At 44.3% G+C, this 23647-nt stretch overlaps 1 protein-coding gene across 2 annotated transcripts in view; it reads right to left on the bottom strand.

The window, feature by feature from the left end:
• Positions 1-4984: 4984 nt before the first annotated feature.
• Positions 4985-23647, bottom strand: part of LOC135911256 (lysosomal proton-coupled steroid conjugate and bile acid symporter SLC46A3-like) — a 99440-nt gene continuing 80777 nt past the window's right edge. For both annotated transcript variants that reach the window (XM_065443452.2, XM_065443451.2), the window contains 2 exons: positions 13885-14041; positions 4985-10657 (listed from right to left, as the gene is read on the bottom strand). In XM_065443452.2, coding sequence (XP_065299524.1) covers positions 10555-10657; positions 13885-14041 — 260 coding nt within the window. In that variant the 3' untranslated portion in view covers positions 4985-10554. The remainder of the gene's footprint in view (positions 10658-13884; positions 14042-23647) is intronic.

The following is a 23647-nucleotide window of genomic DNA, read 5'->3' as shown; positions in this document are numbered from 1 at the left end:
GTTACAATTTTTGACGGGGTGTTGGCACCTGTGAAATTCAGGTGCCATTGCGTTGTGGCTGCCCACTATACGTGTCCGACATTTATGGCACGTTCGCTAGCATAGGAAATAAAGGTGGCAGTCAGGAACTGCTCTGCTTTCTTTTTACATGATCATGTCGGTGTTGTGATAGTCTATGTTTTAGGTAGTCAAAGTTATCAGTTCATATTTATTTATCTACGGTCATCGAAAGCTGCATAGTTAGCCTTTGTGGAATATGAAATAGATGATCATACCTTGGTGGTGAAGCAGCGCACTGACAGGCGCAAGGCGATGACACACGAGAACACACGACACTCGCTGCAAGGTATAACCAACTTTGCCACAATAATGACATAGTGATTTACTTGTAGCGTGAAACAGTGACGCAATACAAATGTTAGCTTTCCACATGAAAGCATGCAGTGATTCATGCATGTGCGCTTTTTCAATCCAGCGAGCCAACAAAGGCAGCCCTGTCAGAATAACTTATTCTTAGTTGTGAATAAACCAAAGTTATTGCCGAAATGTTCTTTTCCATACTCATTTGTACGGCTCGGAGACGCCCTTGTACTTAGGGCTTAACCAGGGATAGCCGTCAACCAGGGATAGTTGGTCAGCATACTTGGTCAGGCAATGGCCTGGCCAACGAAGGTATTACAAGTTGACCAGAAATGAACGGCGCTTTTATATTACACCTTACTGTACAAGATTTTTTGTAGGGCAAGCTATTTGAAACGTAGAACGACTTCTAATTGCATCCGTTCAACAATTTTGTAAATTGATCTTTAAATCAGTGCAATACTGTAATAAAATACAGCACCACACAATTAATTAAGTGACCGGCAGTGACTTAACAAGAAAATCCTCTGCCTGGAGTCAACGTTTGGACAAAGCGACTTGCCTTCATTAGGGTAACAATTGATTTCCGCATAGCCCTTCCCTTGCAAGGGTCGATGAGGATAAGCAGGTAAGGTGCATAAGAATAAAATGAAGGCTATGGATAGGGGAAGTGGAAATGTTTGAAGGAAAGGATTTGTTTGCGATAGTAAAAGGAGTGTGTTAAGTGTTCTCCCAAGTAGGCTGACGAAAAAAACCCACAGAACTTCCAATGAACCATTACATACAAGTAGGCGCCAATCTACTGTGGCAACTTTTGAGGACAAGCTTTCTAATTAAAGTAAGGCTTGCACTGTCAACTCTGTGGACAGCTGAAGGTATCTCATAATCATATCCCGTAATGTCATGGCCATGGCCAAATATGATCTGGAGACCCTACTTTCCACTTGCCCTTTGTATTTAATATGATACAGTGTTACCTGAAAACACATCGTTCTTGATGCACTGCTTTTAAACTTGCAAAGCCTTTGCTCCCTTTAACATACTCAGGCTTTTTAAGCACTGTGTCAATTTTAGGAGGTTTTTGTGAATGGGTAACTTCTAAGATCTGTGGTGTACAAATTTATTTATCTTCCGATGGTGTTTACTGGTGCAACTCCCAATACTACACAGCATTTAATACTTAAGACTACAGCAATTAGAGTGGACTAAGGATGACTTTACTCACTGATAGAACTAGCCACATGAAAATATTTCCCTTTTAGTACTCTTTAGAGTTAAGCATTTGAATTATTGAAACTTTAAAATGTAGTCAAATACACTGGACTACAATCATATCGGATTGTAACTGCATTGGAAAGAAAAGAATGAAACTGCTGGAGGGCCGTGTATGGAACACTTGGCAATAAAATGAACAGTTTAGAAGCACAGAAGAGGGATGGGAGATGTATTCACAAGCAGTCATCACATGCATCAACATCTAGGGCTAATGCTCCCAATGTTTGCAGTAAGTCTGTGCCTTTTGATATGCATCTTTAGAATGCTGTCATTGCAAAAAATTGAATATTGAGAAGGAACTGTTCCAATATGATGCCTGGCAATGCCACAATAATCTGTAAAAATATATCTGCTGGTAGCATAGCTTGTTATATAAAAAGCGTCAGCATAGGATGGAGCATATAAATAATTGACAGGGGATGTTTTCACAATGACTTGTACCTGAAGCTGTTGGTGCAAAAGCGGAACATAAAGCAGTTTCTAATGGCATTTTAACGGCTGTACATTTTGATGTACAAAGTAAAATTGAGACAAGAGTGACTGAGGATTGTCAGCCAGTCTGTTATTTCTGAACACTTTCACTTTTTTAGTTTCCAAGAGCCCTTAGCTTTGGCACTTCCAGTTAATTTGTAACACTAAAACCTATCAGCCAGTTTTAGAGACCATCTGTCAAGGTAGCTCAGTGGCTGTAGCATTGTCCTGCTCAGTACGAGGCCACAGGTTTGACGCTGGCTCCGGTGGCTTTCTGGTGCATCATAAAAGCACTATGTTGTCGACATTAACTTGGAGTCTCTCGCTATGGTGTGCTCCAAAACCACGTCACAGATGTGGCATGTAAAGCCCCAGTTAAATTTGTTTAGTCTTAGATACAAAAGCAGAGCTCTCGTACTTTGCGTATTTTCTTGATAAGGATCTAATAAGTTATCTTTACTGATTTTCCTTATGATTCGCTTGCTACATTATTTGATGCTTGTCAGTCATTCGCATGAGTCAGTCTATTTCCTCTCCTTCTTTAAGGTGATCAAGGCGCAGGGCAATGTGCACAAATGTGTGCTAGCGAGACTTCAGAATCTGAGGGCGAGGTTGACTCTGGAGGGGAACAAGATGCAAAGAAAGAATCATCAGGCATTAAAAGATCATTCACAGCTGACTCATTGATGAAAAGTATGTAATCTAGCATTGTCTGTTTCTATTTTCTTACAGAACCTCTTGAAGTTGTAGCCAGAAATGTGCAAAGATTAACTTCTAAACATTGTCTCGTAACAGAACTGGTTTCCTTGCACAAGCACTACTCAGCACTAACACACAGTGAAGGTCTGCTAGTGAACATGGTTATGCATTTTTCTTTTTTTGTCTTACAACGAATCAAGCCAAATGGGAAATTCACAGTGCAACAATGAGAAATGGCATTCAAGTCTGTCTGTTGCGCCTACTTCAGATGATGGTAGGCATTTAGGAGTTCATATTATGCCAGAGGTTTCATGTGTTCGAGGATTCATTAATCTTCCAAGGTGTTTAACGTCATGCATTCAGAGTGAACGAAGCAATTCTAAGCAAGACAGTGATGCAAACCATGGACTAGATACTCTAGGAAGGCCCTGCACAACCTTTAAGGAAACTTTTGAGCGACATAAATAGAGTTTTCTAGATGTTCATCATTGCTTTCCATGTGTCTATATAAATCTACTTAGAAATATTGTCCACTTTAGGTAGGCTATTAGGTTCAATTTACGGAACTGCGATATCATTTTTTTATTGCTGAGTTACAAAAAACATCATAGTTTCATTTCTGAAAATTTGCGATTTTTACCAATTTTTATTTAACAAATTGTTGACATAAACAAAAAAATTGCAACAGTGACTAAACCCTTTTTCTTTTTGATGTAACAAACCTCATCAAATTTGGTGCAGTGGTTGCCGAGAAAAGTGATTTCTCCTTTCCCAAGTATTTAGGCAGGAGCCCCCGAGCTAAGCTTCCTCTTAAGGGAGCCAGATGGTCTTTGGGGCTCGGATTGATGTTACTATGACTTAGAGCACCATTTGGGTACTCTGTTAACTTGTTGACTTGCTTATTGACTAGTGTATGAACGTCAACACGTTTTCGTTTGATGCGATAAAGTCGCAGTGTAGACCAGATGCCCAAGCAGGAAGTTTGCTTCCTTTTGGCTCTGTTTGGGCAGAGGAGCTGTGCGATAACCATAAATGTTTTGTAGTGCATTGTGGGCAGTAATACTAGTGTGGCACGGCACGCTTTCCACCGTGACCAAATTTCTCGGTTGTGATTAGCTTTTGCTCTTTCCTGCAATATTGTGGGAGGGAGCCAATTGTGGCTGAGAATTTCTATCAGGATCGGGCTCAAGTAATAAAAAGTGGCCGTGTGACACCGACGTAAAATTAGAGCCTTTCCTCATTTTTCATGATAACACGAAACATGATTGGCACGGCCATTTTAACAATACAGTACCCCCTCTTTTTACGTAACATGTTGCCATTATAATTGGTAGTGTAGCAATTCCCGATTCAAATATTTGCTGCACTTCAGTAAGGAAAATCGTTTAGCAAACCTAATCGGATTTTTCCATGAAAACAACTCGCCTGTGCTACCTTTTCACACTGTTCTTCACATAGCTTATAGATGTGGTGCCACCACTTTGCAGGCTTATGACTAAAGGTGGACAGAATGCTTGGCAGAGCAATGTTTCCGAGTTCCCAGAGCCCAACAAGTGAACTCAACATAGCAAAAAGGCATTAAAGAAGATTATTAAATTATATTTTTTACTGATACTCTTGTAATAGCAAAGCGACCACTCTTGTGGGCTTGGCGAAAACGAAGGATGGGTGACTATACTGTGCTGAAGTTCCACACCAGTCAGCTCTGATTTCGACAGTTGGCTAGGAGCTAGTTATTGTTTATCAATAAAGGACTGCGTAAAACTAAAACCAAACTAAACCTGGCAACTGCACGAATATTAACTGATCAGCCAGAGTGTCCTCACACATTTTCTTTTCTATACAGTAATCTCGAGATTCAAGCAACTAGGAAGCCAACTAGATGCAATAAAAGCAAAGCTATGTGACCGACAACCACAGCCTGAGGCAGATTTGTTAGAAAAACCATTTTGTGTCATCACTGAGTTTGAACTGTTTGATCAAGACCTCTCAGAAGGTGCTGCAGTGAAGTCAAAGTTGGTAAGCGTTTTTTGTGGAGCATTGTTATACACAAATTTTATAAGCGTGAGGTTGATTGACATATCTCACGGTAAACATTTCCAGCTTTCTGTGTATGAAATAAGCAAGTATCCTTGCTTGTAGCATATGTAGCAGGTTTTATGTGCACTGCAGTTCTTAATTCCAGGTAAAAAAATGTTTTATTCATGTACCGTAAAGGCCCTTTTACAAGCATTGCATAGGCTGTTACATATCATTACATAACATCACGGGGAATAAATAATGAAAATATATAACTGTGAAATGCACCTAGCCTTTTGCACTTAGAAAACAAACAAGTAATGTACAATTGCTGTGTCTTAAAGGACTAATTTTGTGAACAATGCACATGTATATTCCTCAGATCCAACCAAACACAGTACCCTTCAAAGTCAGTAGTTATGTCAACTGGTCTCTAGCAAACCTGAAAATGGCTACTTCCTTGAAGAGATGGTGTGGGCAAATACTCATGTCAACACCTATATGTGTGTGGACAATGAGCCCATTTCTATAGTTTTCTAATGGCATTATCACTACAAAATTTCTACATGCCACTACATATGTGCATGGCTACATATCTAGCGGCATTTAAAATGTTCTGCACATTAATAATTTTTGCCATTGATGGTGTAGCAGTACATGATGTACAAAGTTTCAATCTCCTGAAAAACTGGTTGCAACAAAAGGATTACACGCTTGACATATGCTGCCACCTGCAATCAGTTTTCCATTACACCGAATATATTAGCCTATCACTTCCTGTTTATTTATGAGAAGGATGAAAGTTGTCCATGGGTGTGGACAGTGGGACTGAAGACGGTATAGCAATGCTATTAGAGGTTTGTTGCAGTGCCCTTGTAGGGCTTCTTTAAGTGCATAAATGAAATAAAACAAAACTACTACTTTCTCATTTGGAATTGCATTGAACTTTTTTTATGAGATACTAAGCATTGACATCTGAGGTATAAAACGCCTGTGAAAACATAGTACCATGCTAGAAACTTGTAGCGTGCTGTTTGGTATAAGATGTGGATTTTGTTTAGGATTATTTATGCTTATTTAAAATCTTCAATCATGTTTTACTGAACCGTGCACTGCATCCTGAAACTCGCTTTCAGTCTATGGGTTTTTTGAAAATTCACCTGCAATAAAAAATTGCTTAGTCTGATCTGAACTGTTGGTAGTCCTATAATGGTATAAAACCTTGTGAATTGCAGATACGGGAACTCGCTGCCTTAGGAGGAAGAAATGATAGTTTTTGTACGTGCCGCATTCTTGAAGCCCTCATTACCCAGGAAGTGGCTGTTCACTATAGTTTGCTCGGACAAAAAGGAAACAAGTTCTTGTCGTTGACAACGTGTGTCCTGATATATAGTAAGTACAATAGCTTATGTAATTCAATTTTCAGTTGTCTTTCAAGTGTTACCTGGTGGACACTGTATCCTGTTTATCCACGACTGCACTTATGTCAGTTACTACAAACATCTTTTTTTCAGTATCCTGTTTCTGCATTTGGCAAGTTTCTTCCCCTTCACCCTCCAGGCAAATGGACTTCTAGCGTTAAACTACACACATAATATGTAGCTTTCAGCAGTTGGCTGTGGTGTGCCAGGATAGTTTTCTAAGGCCCTTCAACACCTTGCACCTTTAAGGAGTACTTCTGCTATTGATTTTTAATCATTTTTGAAAATTTTGTCTCGACAAGAACTCTGTGTGCACATTGGCTGAATACCAAATAAGTTCACATTGAAGAGAGCACATGTACAATTTAGCTACTTTTTGTGAAGAACCACATAGGTGCATCATGCGTAATATAAATTGAACAAGTACTACCTGTTGGCTGATAAAATAATCAGGAGGGCTACATTGAGTGCACACTACACCTTCAAAGGCCATGTGTGGTTTCTAGCCGCATAACTGAAACATGCCAGTTGTGAAGTTTGAATCTTTCTCCACTTTTAAGCCGGCACTATTTGCTCTTGCCAGATAAAATAGTTTGTCACTATCTTGCTCATAAACCTTTGCCCCCCATCGTGGTCAGGTAAGCAAGATAACTGAATTAAATGTATATCCTGGAATATTTTTATTGACAGCTAATATACAGCATTAAATTGTGTAAACTAAACTGCAACCCACTCTTTTTTTTTAGACTTTCTGTTATGACCCTGCTCTCTTTTATGTCGTGACTGACTGTCAAGATAACTACAGAGCACCTCTTTATTGTTGCAGAAAGTGTTAAGTGCACATTTGAAACTGTAAAAGGAAGCGAAGTTGAGGACGCTGTAAAAACGTGGCTCAGACATGCTGGGTAAAAGCTTAGAAAAAATAACAAACAGTATGAGAAAGCCACTGGTGAGTATTTCTACTGATGGGTTCGCGTAAATATTGAATTTAGGTTTCCACGTAAAAGCATTTAACTATTGAATATACTTCAAAGGTTTTCCTGCAGCTGATCTGAAAGGTGCTTATATATTCAATCAGAAACATAATTATATTAGGCAGTTTAACATTATTTAGCGGAATATGCACACAGGCTACAGGTTTTTTACGCTGGTACTCTTCTGTTTGCATGAAGTGTCCACTTCCCGTATTTATACAAGGAGAAGGCGAGGTATTTTTCTGAAATTTTCAACCTAGAAGTTACCCCGTACCTGATACTCTACCCTGATAGATTCAGTGACTTTTTCAATATGACGGTAGCAGTGCCACATTTCTGGCAATCCTAATTTTAGCAGTAGTGAGAGTTGCAGCAACTAATAAGTTTTAGTAGGTGAGCCAGTATGGTATTCTGTGCGTACATTCCATGCCAAACATCTTAAAATAAAATTTAATAAAGATGAAGTGTGGGTTATACGTGAATTTCTCCTTGAAACGTGGCTTTAGTGGCAGCACGCGGCGCACTGCTAGGATGCCACGCCATAAGGCAACATCCGCATATAATCCCAACTGGCCATTCGGTTTATTCTGCTAACATCCACCGCCGACACCTCGGGAGTAAGAAGAGGCGCTGTGCTTTTCGGTATTCCTGCCGAATGCTGACAGGTCTCAATAATTCATCAGCTACTGTATATCACCTGATATTATTGTTCATACTAGTTTTCTTTTCATTGGTCCCACAACTACACACTCACCTTACAATCGAATAAGTATGGTATATGCTTAACTACAGAAAGTTGAGCTAGTTTGGTAGGGGTTCGTTCTGACAAAGGGTAAGGCATACAAACACAGACACGAGAACCAGAAAACGCAGACGGCGTTTGTGTTGTCTGGTTCTCTCGTGTTTGCGTCTGCACGCCTTACCTTCTCTCACGAAGGTATACGCCTGTACCTTTTCCTAATTGAGAGTTAATTTCCGAAATTTCCCTTTTAATTGAAGAGTACACCTCGAATTGCTAAGTTAAGTTACTGGCATGTCTTCTCACTTGCTTCCCTTGTTTTTCTTGTAAAAGTAGGTCAGAGACACTGAATCTGTGACTCATTGCGCGTCTTTTCATGAGCCGTTGAAGTGACAACACACGCCTCACTGAAGTGCAGCATGTTCCTACCACAGCACAGAGGACTTTTTTCCACAAGTTTTTGTTTTAACGATAATTTTCTCATTCTAATACTCATTTTTACTTTTCCGTTCTTTAATGTTTAAGGATTGTATTTTGATTCCTCATCTAGTAACCTTTAGTAGGTTACACTTTATTACCCATTTTCGCATTGCTGTAGCACGCAGACAATTTCTTTGCGCGTTAAGAGGGATGCCTTATGTATTCATGTCTTTATAATAAATTTTATATTTAAGCTTTTTCGAAACATTTTTTGCAAAAAGAAGTGTGTTACCCACTGCATTGTGATGTGTACATGAGATATTTGAAGAGTAGGTCAGCAGTGACTGTTACACAAATGATTCCATGGTACAACACCACCATATATTCACATTCATGGATTCTTTAGATGTGGACATGAGCACGTCCTGGAAACAAGCCTTAGTGGTCCGGAGATGGTCCTGGCAAAATGTCAAAAGAATGTTTACAGTATGTGATTTGGAGAAAGAAATGGATTTGGGTCAGCAGTGACATTTACACATGCAATTTAACTGTACAGCACCAGTATGTAATCACATTCACGGCTTATTTAAATGTGCATAGGCCCATCCTGGAAAGGTACTGAAGTGGTCCAGAGATGATCCTGGCATTATGTCCAAAGAATGTTCACAGTGTGTTCTTTGGACGGACAAATGAATCCAAGTAGGATCAGTTGACGACACTTTAGGACGGCCTGAGGATGTTGAAATACCCGCGATTCCACATCCTGCGGACAACCTCAGGATGTCTTTGCGTTGCCTGGGGAAAGGAAGACAAGACAAAATACGCCAGAGTAAATCTGACTTATTTCCCCCACGTTTCCGCGTCTGGGCAAACGCGAAACCTTCGCACGTAGAAGCTACGCCGTTTCAGCGTCTGTTACACGACGCCCAAAGAGCTGTGAAATGCCGCTGGACTACTTGGCGCAGCGGCGCGTGTACAGAAGCTCTGCGCCCGTACAGATTTCCTTGCCCAGAAAGCAGTCCGAGAGTGTCTATCGCATCCGTAATGCTCGTCCGTCTTTCATGCACGCGCGTTTCAGCTGCGCTCCGTCAAGTTCTCTTACGTCTAGAAGCGTACGGTGAGGGGCTAGTTGGTATGACATTATGGGAACAAAGAAAAACTGCGCAAAAAAGGACAAGACAGAGAAAGAACCACACGACACAGGCGCAGACTAACAACTGGTTTAATGCTCCAACGCCTCTTTCCTACCAACAACAGAACGCATGCGCACCAACCACAAAGACCAATGCCGCTATCATGTAGTCGAGCCTAGAAACGCCAACTCCTTGCGGTACAAATGTATGGAAGCCTCACTAACACATTTATCTGGCCCTAATCTCGCGATCTCTAAAGCTTCGATTACTTCAAGCTCTTTCTTATCCCTTGCGCGTCCGACAATCTTAGTCCGGCCGAAAAGTGGGGTAGTGCGCATGCGTTCTGTTGTTGGTAGGAAAGAGGCGTTGGAGCATTAAACCAGTTGTTAGTCTGCGCCTGTGTCGTGTGGTTCTTTCTCTGTCTTGTCCTTTTTTGCGCAGTTTTTCTTTGTTCCCATAATATTCTCTTACGTGCCCGCTCAGTTTGGGCCGTTCGTACGTGATATTAGTAAGATAGCTCACCACACAATGTCAAGTGCACACACAGATATTTCGCAACCTGTAGAAATCTCTCCTTCACACAGACTCCTTAATTTTGACTCTACAATCGTGTCTCGCACAGGCACCTTGATTTCTTAATTTTACAGATCCCTTAGTCCCGAAAAATTGTTCACAGATTCCTGACCGCCCGTAAGTCTTTCGTCCATTCATCAGTACCACATTCTACTGACATTTTTTATAGGCTAAGACGGTATTAGGTCGACCTCCCGTTTACTATGCGCCTGCGCCGGGTTACATAAATACGTGCCAACTAAGTCAACAGGAGGTTGTCGCGCGATATTGCTCGACGTGTGCGTCACGCGCGAGTGACAAAAGTCATTGGAGGCGTTCCGTTGCCAGCAGCGGGCGTGATTGTGGTTTGGGCGCGGGCGCCGTGTCACCCCCGCGTGACTTGTCGCTTGGCACTTAAGAATGGGAAGACCTCGCAGGCCGGAAGACCAGCGGCTGGCGGGCGATGCTAAAGGAGGTCGCGCTGCACACTGCTAGGAGGGCACGGCGGCAGGAGTGGCCCTGGAGTCCCGCTCACAGTCCACGTCGTTTCGAGGAAGCGTCGAGTACACGGCCACTTCTCTGTACAGGCAGTACCTGCGAGGAAACGGGGACTTCTGCAACTCCAGGCAGCGCACGAGCGGACGTCTGCAAGCGGTGACCTTAACACGGTGCGCAGTGCTGCTACTTCGTTACAGAGCAATACGGACGTTCGTATAATATCAAGCGTAAGACAAACTGTGGCTTTATAGGTATAACAACGTTAACAGCGCATAACAGCGTTAACGGTCCCAAGCTGAACGCACACAGACGGTCACAAGAACGTGTAAAAACACAAACTGCGTGGCTCGCAGTGAGAGTGCCAAATTGTTTCGTGTAGAGCGGGAAGATCGTGTGTTTCCCCCTACAAAACACGGCACAGGAGGACAGCATAATTTCGGTTCGCTCCGATCAGCGCGTTTCATAACCGGAAGCACAGATTTTTGAACCAGTCGGCTTTATACATCACTGTAACCACAGTGCTTCAGCGACGTAGATAACAAATAATGAAAAGTACGGCGCCCTCGGTTTCATTTCAGTTTGTGTTTCGAATATACCGGAAATTTTTCGTACACCAGAAATAACACCAGATAAGTGGCCACACACGAAAACAGACAGGGCCAATCACCGCACGCGCACTCCAGCCGAGTCCAGGTTATGCCACTTCGCTTCTACTCAGTGCTACGGACTGGGTGCTGACGCAAGCAGCACCCACTCTTGCAATCTAGTTCGCTTCCACGATTTCCTGCACACATTTATCCCCATTTCTGTGCAACACACGGCACTCCGACGCAACGGTTCGCAACCACAATCACCACAGTGCACTGATAAATGCCTGTACCGATACCGGCTCAACTTTTGTTCACGCTCCCTTTATCTATCGTAAAGGCATCTGGCGGTTTGCCCTATGCATACTTCGCCGCAATGAGGATGGAATGAGATAAACCACACGCTGTGCGCAGGACACGAATGGAGACTGGTGCTTCCTACGACACACTCTCGGTGCATTCTCGAGCACGGACCTGTAGCCGTAAAAACCCTAGAAAGTTTCTGGGCAGCAGAAAATACATTCACGTGCACCTTTCGGGAGAGTTTTTTCAACCATATCTGCCAGCCTGGATACTTTAATGTCCGCAAGATCCCGCTGAAACGGCACCAAAAAAGAAGGCGTGAGAAGCTAGAGCGGATTTTCTTTATCTACTGCTTCATCCTACGGTCACGCGATGGCAAATGGTCATTCCTCGTCACATAAATTATCTGTTCCTTTTTTTTTACGAATCTCGGACTAGCTCTATGCAAACACGACCCTTCAGCATCTGTTGTTGACACGTGACATACTAAGCTTCTCGTTTTAACGGAAACTTGGCTCTCAGCCCATGTAAATGAAACTGAAATTTTTGAAGATGCGGGTCGGTGATGATGACCGAAGAGGAGAAGCCGTCCTGGTATGAGTATTGAAAGATATTGCACCTTAATTCGTTCGCAATAACACCCACTTGGAAATAATCGCAAAATAGGATGCACCTGGTTCTTCAAATAGTATTTATTGAATTTTAACTACAAGGTCACATTTTCCCCATTATATTGCAGGTTTACTCGGTATTGGCGATCACTTATTACTTAACTTTCCATTAAATAATCGTCATTATCAGTCTATATTTATGTTCAATGCAGGACGAAGCCCACTTCCAGCGATCTCTAATTACCCATGTCGTGCGGCAGCAGATATTAAGTCGTGCCTGCGAATTTCCTAATTTTATCACACCACCTAATTTTCTGCCCCTCGACTGTGCTTACCTTCTCTTGGTAGCCATTCTGTAACTCTCCAATAGACATTGCTTATCTGCCCTACACATTATATGGTCTGCCTAGCTCCATGTTTTTCTCTTTTCAATGTCAACTAGAATATCCGCTACACCCAGGGCCCAAAGTCTCCCTTAAACCTAAGGCGGGGGGGGGGGGGGTGCGCTTATGGGGCGGCGACCAGTATAGCGCGCGCGCACTCCCACATTCAGACACACACACGCGCACACACAGACACCCACACAGATGCACAAAATTAAGGAAGGAGAGAGGTATCAGTTTTAAAAGCAATCTCGAAGATTTCTGACTCATGATTTTTTTGTCATAATTTCATAATTTATTTGTTAGTAAAAATACAGATAATTACATGTACGTAGCATACATAAGGAGGTCCCATAGTCAAAGACTGTATCGGGACCTCCTGTTAAAGACACTTATGATGTTATACAATGTTTAAAGCAACAGTAGTACAGATGAGAGCTAAGAGTATAATATCAAAACATGTTTATAGCATATGAGTATTAAGAACACTTGTTAACAGCAGGACAATATAAAAAAAAAACTGAATAAAATTTAACAAACATGGACAATTTCAGTAAGTATTTATTATGAATGATTTCAGTTCCCTTTTATATTGGTATAGTTTTTTTTTGCATTTTTGATTATAGGTGGTAGAGTATTCCAAAACGATATCGAGGAAAATTCCGCAGTCTGTTTACCATAGTTAGTTCGCACTTTAGGTAGACAAAAATTATTATTGAGTGCAAATCTAGTGTGACTATGAGCTATCAGGTCACAAGGTGAGAAGCAGATTGATGGTAGTTCCTTAGTCACATATTTGTAGAATAAAATTCTTAGATTATATTTGGTGAGTTCTGAAATGGTTAGGATGTTTTCATGTAGTAGGGACTTTTCATTTGCAATGCGTGAACTGCTTGTAATAGTTCTTATGGATTGGTTCTGGATTACCTGGAGGGAGGCCAAGTGAGTGTTATAAGTGTTACCCCAGCATAATATGCCATAGTTAATATGAGAGTGAATGAGTGTGTGGTATAACGAAAGTTATTGTATTATGTGTAAAGTAGGGACGAGGTTTAGTTAGAACGCGAATACCGTATGCTATTTTTGTTTTGATGTGAGAAATGTGATCTTTATATTTCAAGCTGCAGTCAAGAAAAATCCCAAGAAAAGATGAGCATGTACTGGGAGAGAGAGTGTGAGCCGAAAGTTAAGGAAGGGGAGGATGCCGAGTGTTGTTGATGTGAGGAAAATACACCAAATTTAGTATTGGTGGCATTAATAGATAATAGGTTGGCATTACACCAACTTAAAACATTTTCTAGATTTCTGCCTTTGCGAGGCATAAGTGGGTGGCAAAAAATTCAGCTCTACATCTACGCCAGTTTTAGAGTAATACACCTTTACTATGACTCGCTGTTGAATGTAGTGGATGTGGTCGTTCGACCGTGAAGAAGACTCACGTGACCGCGCAGAGCGGGAAGGCCATCAGTCCGGCGGAGATGAAGAAGGGCAGCCCGGCGTCGATCTCGAGCACGGCGTTGAACACGAGGCTGGAGAAGAGGTTGCCCGCGATCGGCACCAGGGACTCGCACGAACTCCAGAAGGAGAACACCTTGCCTGCGCGACCACACGAAACAAACTACGTCACGCGCGATCACGGAGAGAGGAGGAAGTGCAACGCGGCAAAACGGTGGCCGGGTAACCCCGGCCCAAGACGTGATCACGTCGGGGGATAGCTTTGCCGTCCTCCAGCGCCGCGCAAGACCAGCACCTGAAACTGTTTAGAGGCGCTAAGCGCACGGGTGTTCCAAAACCCCAATGGGCGCATTGCAACTGAGCACTCGAGAAACGTGGGCGTCCTGTGTTCTTCATTCGTCTTTGTCCGTTCGCGCTTTTCGCAACAACGAAGGCTCACCAACTCGCCCAGTTTACCATTTGCACGATAAGCGAATACCTCCCAATCGTCGACCGAAGACGCGCAACCATATTGGAAGGAAATGTACAGAGAGCTGCTGGCTAAGCACACGAACTAGAGTGCGCTAGAATATGTTTAAGTGGGGCGAGTGGCTGGCGCGCGACAACGAAAAATACTGTGGTGGCACTGCAATCGAAGTGGATTGGATATATATATATATATATTTTTATTTTTGAACCTAGACAGGGCATTAGGCAGTATAATAGCAAGAGCTTGGTGGCGCTAAAGCCCTTCCATCCACGCGCCACCATCGCTTCCTTGGTCCTGGTCGGACCAAGAAACCTGGTCGGTGGAAATGTGGATTGGGGGGCTTCAGGTGGCGCAACCCACCCAGACATCACGTTCCAAAGGGGACGCTCATCCATTTGTCCGTCCGTCCGTTCGTACTACTTCGCGCGCTGGTATACGCGTTCACACCGCTCAAAGGGTGTTTGTAATTGGATATGACATGTAAGAATGGCTTGGGAATCAATGCCTTTCTTTCGCTTTTTTTTATTTCATTTTAATTTTTTTTTAATGCCGCTCGGTGATCACGCGTGCATTGCCGTCGCAGTGTCGGCTTTCATTCTACTGCATTATTGCACGCTTCCTTTTGGAGAACAAGTACTTATATTGTTCTTCAAGCAGCATGTATCTCTCGTGTGTATTTTTGCACATACAGTTTTGCATCAGTAGGTCTTGCGTAACGCAGACGCAAAAACAGATGTAAACAGACTGCTTGCCGCTTCAAACTAGTAAAACATATCTTCCACACCCGGCGCCCTGCACTCAGATTTACGGGAGGTATTCTTATAGAAAAAGAAAAGGAAAAAGCTGCAGTGCAACATTCCATTTATGTTTCCGTCTTCCTCGCGCAATAGAATGCCGAGTTCTTTTATTGCGGTAAGACCTGGGGCGCCAAGAACAGTTGTAGGTAGCCATCACATGTATGCTAATCTTCGGCCCGTAAGCCGCGTGAAATTTTTTGTCTAGTTCGTGCTTAACAATGAAAAAAAAAAGGCGGCTAGCTAGCCTAATTAGTGGCTACATAATGTATATGGCGTTTCGTTGCTAAACTCGAGCTCACGTACGGGTTCAAACCAGGTCACGGAATTCGATGGAAACAAAATGGAAAAGCACACGCGTGCTTCTGTTTAGCTTCACGTTAAAGAAACCCGAGGTGATGAGAACTGAACAGGGTGCTTCATAATCATATCGCGTAATATCAGTCATAATTATCAGCAAACGCCAGAATTGCTCAATTAAATATATAAAGGAAGGAGGAAGCCGCGTCCTTCGGATTTTCTCAGGGGTGTAAACGAAGAAAATTATCCTCGAGTCTGATTTCTGAGAACAAAAAATGTTGCTCTTATTTTATATTTCATGCCTAAATTTATTGCCGTTCCCAACTGGACGTTAGAGTAACTAAGCTGCTTCTGTATTATAAACGGCTGCTTTCAGTTATCCGGTGCCCTATCATAAGAACAATAATGAAGCAATTAAACGAACGGCATGCCTCACATACACGTAGAGATAGATATTGGTAGATCTGCTGTGTTCGTTAAGGAGGTAAGTGTGGTACCACATGGGGCACCCAGTTTTAATGGGTTGCAGACATGGCGATACCGCCAGAAAAATGTTTTCCTTATCTGAATCAAGTTAGCAGATTTACATGCTGCGCCAATATATTGAATATTGAATAACACATAGGAACTTGTTTAGCAGAACCGATTATCTCCCGTGCGTTAATTCTCTCATGAACTGGTGCGCCTCTGGGCAACAGCCACGACTCTCCAGCAGGAACAATTATTCAGAATAAGAGTGCTCGCTTGCATCCGCCACTCACATTTGACACTTTAGTTTAGCACTTTAATTCGAAAAATTAGTTTGGCGCTCTTTGGCCTTACCTGGCCCTTGTGCCACGTTACGGTTGGCGTCTGGCACCACGTGAAGAAAGGAATTTCACCCGACCTTCTCTCACCATTCCTCGTCGAAATTAGGCGTGACTTCTACTGCTACGGTTGGCATCCAGCACCTCGTGCAGAAAGGACTTTCTCTCACCCGACCTTCACACCTTGCCTCGTCGAAATGAAGCGTGATTTCCTAATTCGCCATGACCATTTCGAGTGTCTGCCGGGGTGGCGGAAGCTCAGCAGCGTTTACAGGCCTCTTTTGTGTGTGCGTGTGCATGTGTGTGTGCGTGTGCGTGTGCGTGTGTGTGTGTGTGTGCGTGTCTGTGTGTGGGCGCGCGCGCGACTTTAGAGGGACCCTTTCCTGGAATGGTCAAACTCTACAGGAGATCTTCCATGAACCAGCAAAGCGCAAAAGAGACGGACAAGCGTCTACAATTCCAGGAGGCTCGGTATAACCCGAGGCGGGGCCCTCTTCCCGCCAATCCGACTCTGGGCCAGTAACTTGACGTCGACGGAAGCAAGATCCCTCCCACAATTGTAGAGAGCCTATTTAAGGGGTTCCGAAATGAACTTTTTATCACTTCATGCTCTTCTCATCTTCTGTCACTGTTTGAACCGCACCGATGGCACCGGCTGTTGGAATCTCAGCGCTGCCACCAGCTGTCGGAACCTCAGTGCTGACACCCGTTGTTGCAACCGGACCGTTGGCGCCCGTTGTTGCAAATGGGTCGCAAGCCCCAAGGGTAGCGTTGGCCTGGCGGCCTGGGGCACACTGGAAGCATCCGAAGGTCCCAGCAAAGCATGAGGCGACTGCTAACAGAACAACTTGTTTATTCTAGCATCGCAAAGAGCGGGCGGTCAGGTCGACCGAAGTAGAGAGACGGGAGAGCACGTTACTCAACAGAAGAAATCGGAGCCTCTCTCCTGGCGTCCGGGGGCAGCTGCTCTTATACTCTTGGCGTCGCGGGCAAGAAGGAAGGTCACGGGACGACACCACGTGACAGCGGCGACGGATGGACTGAGAGACACGTTGGAACAAGGAGGTGACGCATCAGACGGGCCGGCGCCGGTCAGACCTCCTCGCTTCACACTGGGGGAGCTCCTCTCCCCGGCTGCCGCGCTTTGACAAGCGTGGGCACACACACACACACGCACACACAAAGACACGTGGCACTGAACATGCCGGGACGCGCTCGGCGGGGATGCGTCGCGGCCGCTCCGAACGGGCCAAAATGTCCGCCGCTTTGAACGAAGCCCCGACGTCCGTTGCATCCGCGCCGGCCATATCGCGCGTCGTAGGCGAAACGTAACATCACCAACCTTTGAATAAACCATGCAAGTTTCGCACTAGAAATCATCTCGCCCTTGCTTGGTCGCCATGATCTACCGGATGCCTGCAGCCCGCCGACAACGCCACGCTACCCAATAATAACGTCGGTCGAGTTTCGATGAACAGGCGTCGCTACAACTTGGCAGCAGTACGATACGCTACCCTGGAGTACGCAACAGCCATTAAACATCAAATATTCATTAATTCATTCATTCATTCATTCATTCATTCATTCATTCATTCATTCATTCTATACTTCAAAAGTGCTGTTATGCTTACATTTGGACGGGAACGGCTTTTCGATAATTTTTAATAGTTCATTCTGAAGTTTAACACCATCTGAACAGCAAACACCATTCGATTAGAATATATATGTTTTTACTTCATTTCGCCTGCTGGCACGTCGAAGGAGATCACCAGACAAGCCATGGAGATTACATAGGTAAGGACTTCCCGGTCTCCCCGATACAGTGAGTACCATATGCAACATACTTTCCCTAAAACTGTTCTTCATATTAACGTCCAATAATTGCCTTCATTATTTTCTCGGAAAGTTTATTGGTTCACCTGGGACTGGCGCTGCTTTTAAAACAAACACGCTTCTGACGGTCGATAGTTGGCACTTTTTCAATCAGTGCATTTATAATATAAGTTTTCTTTTAGATGTATGTCTTTGATACATATGTCTATACAAGCTGAGATTCACCTAGAAGAGCATTGGTCATCTGCATCCCTTCGCGCCATGCAGTCAATTAACTTGGTTTAGTTCAGTGTAGTTTGTTTTCTTTGATAATTGTCCGTGGTCGATATTCCACCAACAAAAATAGCGTGTAAAATGACACGATATCAATAAAATTTTCTTTCGTAGTTTCATGTTGCGGATAGGCGGCTTCTGTGGCAAAAAATTAGTTTTAGAAAACAGTGTTAAAAATAGCAGCTCACCTGGCTAAATTTACAAGTGAAGAGTCGCGGGCGCACCAAAGCAAGTAAAACCATTAAAAAAATTTTACCACACAGACTTTCTGCAAAAAAAAAAAAACCGGGCGTTGGCGCAGCGAACGCGCGCTCGCTGGCAAACGACGCGCTTGACAACGACAGCAAAATCGAAGACGTCATACTGTATATTCGATGCATCAAATATGTATACGTAGAAAAAAGGTGTCAATATAAATTTGCATTTGAAATGAAGCACCACTGTATAAGAGCTTTCGCGTGCAATCGGTCTCAGGGCCCGCGGCGAAATTACGCTGAATATGCCGCGAAGCGCATCTCCGCTTTAATACAGTTCGCTCGCCGCGCGCTCGCATAATCTGTGGACATGCGGCTACTCAGCGAGAAAAGGCCATTTTTTTCACTCTAAAACTCTCTAACACACTCTAACACGAACGAGTGCGCGTCGATTAAAACCTACCGCAAACCCAGCCGACTGGGCCGCGGGTCCGACGAATGCAGGGTTGGGCCGAATTTTAGAGAGACAGAAAATGTGAATGGGATGACTTCACGTGAAAGTTCGCTTGCGATGGCTGCAACTGCGTGACTTAAAGCTTTCTCCCACTTGATCACCGAGACGGTAAATAAAGGGAACCTCGAGGCGCACTCGTGCTGTCCTCCATCGAAGCGCGCGCGTGGGTAGCTGGAAGGCCATCCCGAGGCGCGTAGCGTATTTGGCTGCAAAAGTGACGAAGCCAAGTAACGTCACACTGTGCCCAATCGGCTGTGCAGTTCCGCCGGTGCGGGTGTGTGCACACTCACACCATGCTGAGCAGATGTGCCGGCTGCATTCCTGCTCGTGAAAAGAAGTACATCTCGTTGCTCGGGCTTATCAGCACGCAGGAAACTCTGCGATTCGAGATGCGGGCTCACGCGTCGACTGCGGAGCAGGACGAGGCCTTGCCGAGGACGTTAACAGTGCCGATCGTCTGTTTACGCAATTTCTAGCTCGCTATTATTGCCCTTATCTTCCTTTGCTTATTTCGCACTGTTTTTGTGCTTGTGTACGGATGTTCATATATTAACGGAACAACACTTAACAAAGTTAAAGAACACAAATATCTAGGCGTTACATTAATCTCGAAGCTCAAATGGGTCAAACATATCAGTAATATAATCTCAAAGGCGCTGCGCAAAATATTTTTCTTAAAAAGAAGCCTGGCGCTCGCAGTCAAGACAACGAAGCTGCTAGCCTACACCATTTGTAAGGCCTGTGCTTGAATACGCTTACACAGTCAGATTTCCGCATACACTGACTAACATAAGTAAACAAGAATCAATACAAAGGAAAGCTCTGAGGTTCATCCATAAGAAATATAAACGTACAGACTCGCCAACAAATCTTTTAACCCAGTCCGGTTTGCGAACGCTATCCACAAGAGCGAAACACACTCGATTAAAATTCTTGTTTCAACTACTAAGAAATAAATATAGAACCATCATCATCATCAGCCTGGTTACGCCAACTGCAAGGCAAAGGCCTCTCCCATACTTCAACTACCCCGGTCTTGTACTAATTGTGGCCATGTTGTCCCTGCAAACTTCTTAATCTCATCCGCCCACCTAACCTTCTGCTGCCCCCCACTACGCTTCCCTTCCCTTGGAGTCCGGTCCGCAACACTTAATGACCATCGGTTATCTTCCCTCCTCATTACATGTCCTGCCCATGCCCATTTCTTTTTCTTGATTTCAACTAAGATGTCATTAACTCGCGTTTGTTCCCTCACCAGATCTGCTCTTTTCTTATCCCTTAACGTTACACCCATTATTATTCTTTCCATAGCCCGTTGCGTCGTCCTCCATTTAAGTAGAACCCTTTTCGTAAGCCTCCAGGTTTCCGCCCCCTACGTGAGTACTGGTAAGACACAGCTGTTATACACTTTTCTCTTGAAGGCTAATGGCAACGTGCTGCTCATGATCTGAGAATGCCTGCCAAACGCACCCCAGCCCATTCTTATTCTTCTGATTATTTCAGTCTCATGATCCGGATTCGCGGTCACTACCTGCCCTAAGTAGATGTATTCCCTTACCACTTTCAGTGCCTCGCTGCCTATCGTAAACTGCTGTTCTCTTCCGAGAATGTTAAACTATACTTTAGTTTTCTGCAGATTAATTTTAGACCCACCCTTCTGCTTTGCCTCTCCAGGTCAGTGAGCATGCATTATAGTTAGTCCACTGAGTTACTAAGCAAGGCAATATCATCAGCGAATCGCAAGTTACTAAGGTATTCTGTATTAACTATTATCCCCAATTCTTCCCACTCCAGGTCTCTGAATACCTCCTGTAAACATGCTGTGAATAGCATTGGAGAGATCGTATCTCCCTGCCTGACGCCTTTCTTTATTGGGATTTTATTGCTTTCTTAATGGAGGACTACGGTGGCTGTGGAGCCGCTATAGATATCTTTCAGTATCTTTACATAAGGCTCGTCTACACCCTGATTCCGTAATGCCTCCATGACTGCTGAGGTTTCGACTATATCAAACGCTTCCGCGTAATGAATGAAAGCTATATATAAGGGTTGGTTATATTCCGCACATTTCTCTATCACCTGATTGATAGTGTGAATATGGTCTATTGTTGAGTAGCCTTTACGGAATCCTGCCTGGTCCTTTGGTTGACAGAAGTCTAAGGCGTTCCTGATTCTATTTGCGATTGCCTTAGTAAATACTTTGTAGGCAACAGACAGTAAGCTGATCAGTCTATAATTTTTCAAGTCTTTGGCGTCCCCTTTCTTATAGATTAGGATTATGTTAGCGTTCTTCCAAGATTCCGGTACGCTCGAGGTCATGAGGCACTGTGTATACAGGGTGGCCAGTTTTTCTAGAACAATGTGCCCACCATCCTTCAACAAATCTGCTGTTGCCTGATCCTCCCCACCTGCCTTCCTCCTTTGCATAGCCCCCAAGGCTTTCTTTACTTCTTCCCGCGTTACCTTTGGGATTTCGAATTCCTCTAGACTATTTTCTCTTCCATTATCGTTATGGGTGCCACTGGTACTGTATAAATCTCTATAGAACTCCTCAGCCACTTGAACAATCTCGCCCATATTAGTAATGATATTGTCGGCTTTGTCTGTTAACGCATACATCTGATTCTTGCCTATTCCTAGTTTCTTCTTCACTGCTTTTAGGCTTCCTCCTTTCCTGAGAGCATGTTCAATTCTATCCATGTTACACCTCCTTATGTCCGCTGTCTTACGCTTGTTGATTACCTTGGAAAGTTCTGACAGTTCTATTCTAGCTGTAGAGTTAGAGGCTTTCATACATTGGCGTTTCTTGATCAGATCATTCGTCTCCTACAAAAGCTTACTGGTATCCCGTCTAACGGAGTTACCACCGACTTCTATTGCACATTCCTTATTAATGCCCATAAGATTGTCGTTCAAAATGATATCATGCAGGAGGAAGTCCGCAACATCAGTTGCGCAACTGGTTGGAAGAGCGCGGGTTACGGCGTAGCGGGTCCCGTAGTCCACCGCGACTGCAACCCACTTGTTTCCTGATGTAGATTCCGGAAATGGGCCGAGAAGGTCTAAGCCGACACGATGGAAGGGCCCGGCAGAGATGTCGAGCGGCTGCAGGTAACCAGCGGGGAGCTGGGTAGGCTTCTTGCGTCGTTGGCAAAGTTCACAAGTGGCGACGTAACGTCGTACGGAACGGGCAAGACCAGGCCAGAAAAAACGGCGACGTACACGGTCATAGGTTCGAGATACGCCGAGGTGTCCTGCCGTTGGTGCGTCGCGAAGCTCTTCTAGAACGGTTGCGCAGAGGTGTTTAGGTATGACAAGTAGGAACGCAGAGCCGTCCGGATGAAGGTTACGACGGTAAAAAGTACCGTCGGTGAGGATGAAGAGGCGTAGAGTGGTGTCGGCCGGAGAGTGTCCAAAACGGTCGATGAGTGCTCTGATGTAGGCGTCACGACGTTGCTCGTCGGCGAAATGAAGCAGCTGCGACACAGAGAATACTCAAGCAGCACTCGTAACATTGGAGGAGTCAGGGTCGTCAACAGGGTAACGCGACAAGCTGTCAGCGTCTAGGTGCAGGCGGCCAGACTTGTAGACCACGGAATATGAAAATTCTTGTAGCCTCAAAGCCCATCGACCAAGCCGGCCTGTAGGATCTTTTAGCGATGAGAGCGAGCAGAGAGCATGATGGTCAGTGACTACGGAAAAAGGGCGACCGTAAAGGTAAGGACGGAACTTCGTAACCACCCAGACTACAGCAAGGCATTCTCGTTCCGTATTGGAATAGTTGCGCTCCGATGGTGTGAGCAGGCGGCTCGAATAAGCAATAACGCCATCCTGGCTAAGACAGAGACGAAGACGAAGTGATCTAAGCAAGCATCGCTTCCTGCCTTGCTGCGCTAGTTTTATCATAGCGGAGGCTTAATTGTGCTTCTTGGACGAGACTTCGTCCGAGGCGATGACGGACGACACGCAACCACTTGCGTCGAGCATGCCTCTTCGCACTGCGTCTCGCAGGGACATATTGTAACGCTTGCAACGTAGCCATGAAGACGTCCGGTTCCTGTTTCGCCAACAGCGAGCCAATGTACTCCGACAATGACTACACCGTCGTGGAGGGCAAGCGACTGAAGAGAAAATCCCGCAAGACAACCAAAGACGTGAGTGAGCAAGGCACCAACGGACCGCCTACTCCAACTTACAGGATTGATGTTGTGCCACTCGACGTCTCTAAAAATTTAAATTATGTACACAGACAGACTCTTAACACCTACCTTGGTAATGTGGCTCCGAAAGGAATAAACGAAGTGCATTTCAACACCAATAAAATGTAGTCACAGTGGAAGTAGCGACGCAGGCCGCCCTAGAAAAATTGAAAACCGTCCGCATACTAGGACACATAGAAATCCGGTCGTTCATCGTGCACAGTGGTCAGGGCAGGTGTTATCTCCGATGTTGTGATTGACATCAGCGAGGAAGAGCTACGAAGGCTTCTGTCTTTAACAGTGAAGGTCATTGATTTTCACCGCTTCGGTCACTCGACGAGCGTCAAGCTTCTTTTCGAGGGAGA

This window comes from Dermacentor albipictus, chromosome 9 (genome assembly GCF_038994185.2).
Source record: "Dermacentor albipictus isolate Rhodes 1998 colony chromosome 9, USDA_Dalb.pri_finalv2, whole genome shotgun sequence".
Taxonomy (NCBI): Eukaryota; Metazoa; Arthropoda; class Arachnida; order Ixodida; family Ixodidae; genus Dermacentor; species Dermacentor albipictus.
Note: the sequence above shows the minus strand (reverse complement) of the source record. Positions and strands in the feature narration are given on the sequence as shown.